At 37.4% G+C, this 3,736-nt stretch overlaps 1 protein-coding gene across 1 annotated transcript; it reads right to left on the bottom strand.

Moving 5' to 3' along the window:
* Window positions 1-236: 236 nt before the first annotated feature.
* On the bottom strand, window positions 237-2,748 carry LOC147411405 (putative GPI-anchored protein At4g28100). Its single transcript, XM_086448306.1, has 2 exons — window positions 1,408-2,748; window positions 237-830 (listed from the first exon to the last, which is right to left on the bottom strand). The coding sequence occupies exons 1-2, from the start codon at window positions 2,032-2,034 to the stop codon at window positions 504-506; spliced, it is 954 nt and encodes a 317-aa protein (XP_086304432.1). The 5' UTR covers window positions 2,035-2,748; the 3' UTR covers window positions 237-503.
* Window positions 2,749-3,736: the final 988 nt, after the last annotated feature.

The raw sequence follows: 3,736 nt of genomic DNA, 5'->3' as shown, positions 1-3,736 counted from the left end.
CGCTACTGCGACCAACATCCTTTGCTCTTGGGAACTCCTTCGTATTGGTTTAATTTCTCGAGATGATTAAAAAAAAGGTGTTTTAAACTTAAAAACACAAATCCAAGTTGAGATTCGTGTCAGTTTTTAGAAACCAAACAGATTCTAACTTCTCGTTAATGGAGACTAAAGGATCTAGTCTGTATAATCTTACACTTATATCTTAAAATACCCTCAAGCCTCAAACCAAATTAGTATTTCCGGATAAACCTTCCAATGTAATTCCATAATGTCCCAAGGGACAGAATCGTCATCGACACAAAAGGTCATGATACATTTGAGATTTGAGAGTACTTTTAACCATAGAAAACAAAGAAACTAATCACAATAGACGTCAAACAAAACCTGAAACGACCCGTTATTTACAGTGTGGGGGTAGAAAAAGACAAAAAAAATGACATGATTGTCCATTTGTTTTTTTAGCTGCATGTGAGGCAAGGGGCAGGGGTAGGGGTAGGTAAATCTCAGAATAAGAAAAAGATGATGATAGTAAGGGGTAGAAATGAAAATATAAAAATAGGGAGAAGAGGAAGGGCAAAAGAGGAATCTAACTTTTCGAATTGGAGCGAATCGAGTGCCAAGGGCATGTTTTCTTGATCGGGACTGCACTTGGACTCGTGTGGAGGGTGCGCACTGTACATGATGGCTCGTAGCACTGCTGACACAGTTGGGATGTACGCCGTTTTGTTTCTTGCGAGAAGCCACGTCAGTCCCATCAGCTGACAGTCTCTGCTGAACATCTTCTTTGCCCTGTCACTCCCTTCTTCCGTTACGTTATTCCCTCCTTTCAACTGTATATTATGATAGCAAGGGCATTATCGTCACTTTACGTTTCAAACAAAAAAATTGTTAAGTGGCACCGTCACATGCATCAGCGCAAAATAGCAAAACGAATCTTAAAACAAAGGGAAAATTATTTAATATTAAAAAAAAAAAAAAAAAAAATCTGTACGCTATATTTTTCACGAATCTCCACACCCGTGAGTAATTACTTTAAATTACGAAAATATCCCTTCCACTAAAAATTATCCAATCGAACTGAAAAAGGATTTAAAAGAAAAAAAAAATACCCAAATGACTGACAAAAATACCCTTCACCTTATTTCTCATTGTTTATTCCCATCTGCCATGGATTTAAAATTTTAAATAATTTGAGAAGAAATTCGGAAACAAAGCAGCGTCCTTAGACATAAAAAATAAATAAATTTGAGAAAACTTTTGAAGTACAGAAGATTTCCGTCAATCCAGCAGAAATTAGAGGAAATAGTCATAGAAAAATAGAAAATAACAAATAAAGTAAAAATAAAAAATAAAAGAAATAAATAAAAACGAGACAAACGTTACAGAATAATTCGTCGGAAAACTAACCTTCTCCAGGGCTCCGAGACACTTTGTGCAACCAGAATACGACGAATTACGGCAATTCCGCTCTAAATTCTTAACGGCGGCTGTCGGAGTCGCGTTCCGATATGCCGAGAGGTTGAATGCTGCAGGGCAACTCAGAGAACTGATCTGATGAAGTCGAATTCCACAGAAACAGAGTATCGCATCGCAAGTCGTGTTTGGTTGCGGAATGTGAATGTTTCGACTTTGAAGCGAGCTCTGAAGTGAGTTGACACACTTCTGAGAATCGTCAGGCATCATTGGAAGATCTGATGACATAGGCGCTGACGCTGGAACCTCAAGAGCTGACCTAGCATGCGCGGCGAATAGCCACGCAGCTAGGACCGGACAGCATCGGCTGCGGTCGAGGTTGCTTCCGCATGCCTCGCCGACTCCACCGAAAAGTTCGTCAGATAGATCAAGATGACAGGTTTGGGCTTCGGTTTGAACTGGAAAAGCTGGGACTGTGTTCGGAGTGGTGTAGTTGCCTGGATTCAAAGGTTGTTGGTGACTGTCGTCAGATTCCGACGTAATTCCGGAAAGAGATGGAGTAAACGAAACTGAGAGAACAAAGAGAAGTTTCAGAAAGAAGATGATTATAGCGAGTTTCATTGTTTGTTGTTGAAATCGACTTCTCACTCAAAACAGATTCTGTTACAATCTACAGTGAGTGAGAAAGACACTGGGGGAGAGAGAGAGAGAGGAATCTGTTTTTCTGATTCAAGCACTATTTCTTTGCTTTTTTCAGAAACTAGAGAGAGAGTTCTTCTTGGGGCAACTTTTATAGAAATCAACGAAGAAAGAAAGAAAGAAAGAAGATGATGAGGGAAATTACTGGGAACTCGTGGGGGGAAGAAGCAAGGCTGATTCAGTAGAATCTACTTTTGGCAGAAATCTTTCCCAGATTCCGCAACGTAGTGTTGTTTTTCTTTTACGTTAAAGAAGTAGAGGAGTTGATTCAAGAGATATTCCTTCCTTCTGTAACTCAGTTCTCAGTCAAAGAAGCTGGTTCTAAAACATTAGAACCTCTAATGAACAAGAATAAGTAGACGAGAGAAAAAGAGAGAGAGGGCTTTTGTAGTCCAGGTAAGACTGATTGGTCATGAAAAACTGAAGGTATAACTAGATGAATAATTTAGTGTCCAACGAACGGCTGAGAGTAAGCCATTCATAAAACCAGATCTCTAGGAAAAAAAAATTAATCTCAAATATTTGTTGGACACTACTTTGTGTCCATGGTTGTTCTAGTCCACAAATTAAAGTTCCTATTAGAACTACAAAATTTCAGAAAAACAAAAATATTAAAAAATAAATAAAGAAAGAAAGAAATGGAGGGACCGGGAGATATTCGTTGTTAAACAAGAGAGTGTGTGAGAGTGAAACAGATAAAAAAGAAGAAAAGAAAACGGAATCCAAATGGAAAAGTTTGAAAAGAGAGAGAGAGAGAGAGACACTGGCACAGTCGCTAAATGGTTCATCTGATGGGAAAGGCTGTCCGAAGGTTTGTCTGCTTGTGCCTTTTTTTTTTAACCTTTTCATCGTCTCTCTCTCATTGTTTGTTTTTGTGGCTTATTTTTTCACCCCCTCTAATTGTCCCTCTTAGAGGTTCAGAATATTGGCTGCCTTTACTGTGCAAATCATCCACGTGACGACGTACTCTCTTGTTTCGAAGAAACGAAACCTCTTAAGGAGGCACAGCCTGCCTTCTGACTCCTCAACAATCGATAGTGGAAATGAAAATAATTACAGGTGACTAGCAGCAAATTGTCAACACTGGAAACCTTACCCTAGATGGATAAAAAATAAAAAATAAAAAGCTCATGGGCTCAAAGCACGGCCCAATCCATTATCAACTCAACAAAATCAGTTGGGAAATCTATTAAATTTGTAATTGACTTTATTTTGGGATTATTTAGATGGTAGTGACCATAAAAGTATTGCAAGTAAAAGAAGTAAGTTCAAGTTAATCTAGGATTTTGTAATATTGTAATTCTAATTTTGAATTTTCCATGGTATATCTACTTTATTTTGATAATCATTGATACATATCAAACATTAGGTTGGAATATTAGCTCTTGGACTCTAGGTGAGTAGGAACTTTTCTTGACTTGGTAATAATTGTAAGTGAAAATCTTCTTTAAACTTCAATCTCTTTTCTTTTAATGAGTAATTGTTGTTTACATCATTACTTGCTCATCACATGATCATACTATTAGAAAAAAGACTTTAGACATTATTTTTTAAATGATGTTTATAAGAAAAAGTGATGTCTATTCTTCGGATGAAAAGATATGTGTAAAATATGGTTTTTAGA

Source organism: Akebia trifoliata, chromosome 1 (assembly GCF_017979445.1).
Source record: "Akebia trifoliata isolate Shusen 1 chromosome 1, ASM1797944v1, whole genome shotgun sequence".
Lineage (NCBI taxonomy): Eukaryota > Viridiplantae > Streptophyta > Magnoliopsida > Ranunculales > Lardizabalaceae > Akebia > Akebia trifoliata.
This window is presented reverse-complemented; position numbering and strand designations above follow the sequence as displayed.

Excerpts from the sequence above, each read along its gene's own strand:
- LOC147411405 (XM_086448306.1), bottom strand. The coding sequence starts at position 2,034 with ATGAAACTCGCTATAATCATCTTCTTTCTGAAACTTCTCTTTGTTCTC. Across the intron at positions 831-1,407 it reads GTCTCGGAGCCCTGGAGAAG|TTGAAAGGAGGGAATAACGT; the intron begins GTTAGTTTTCCG and ends CATAATATACAG.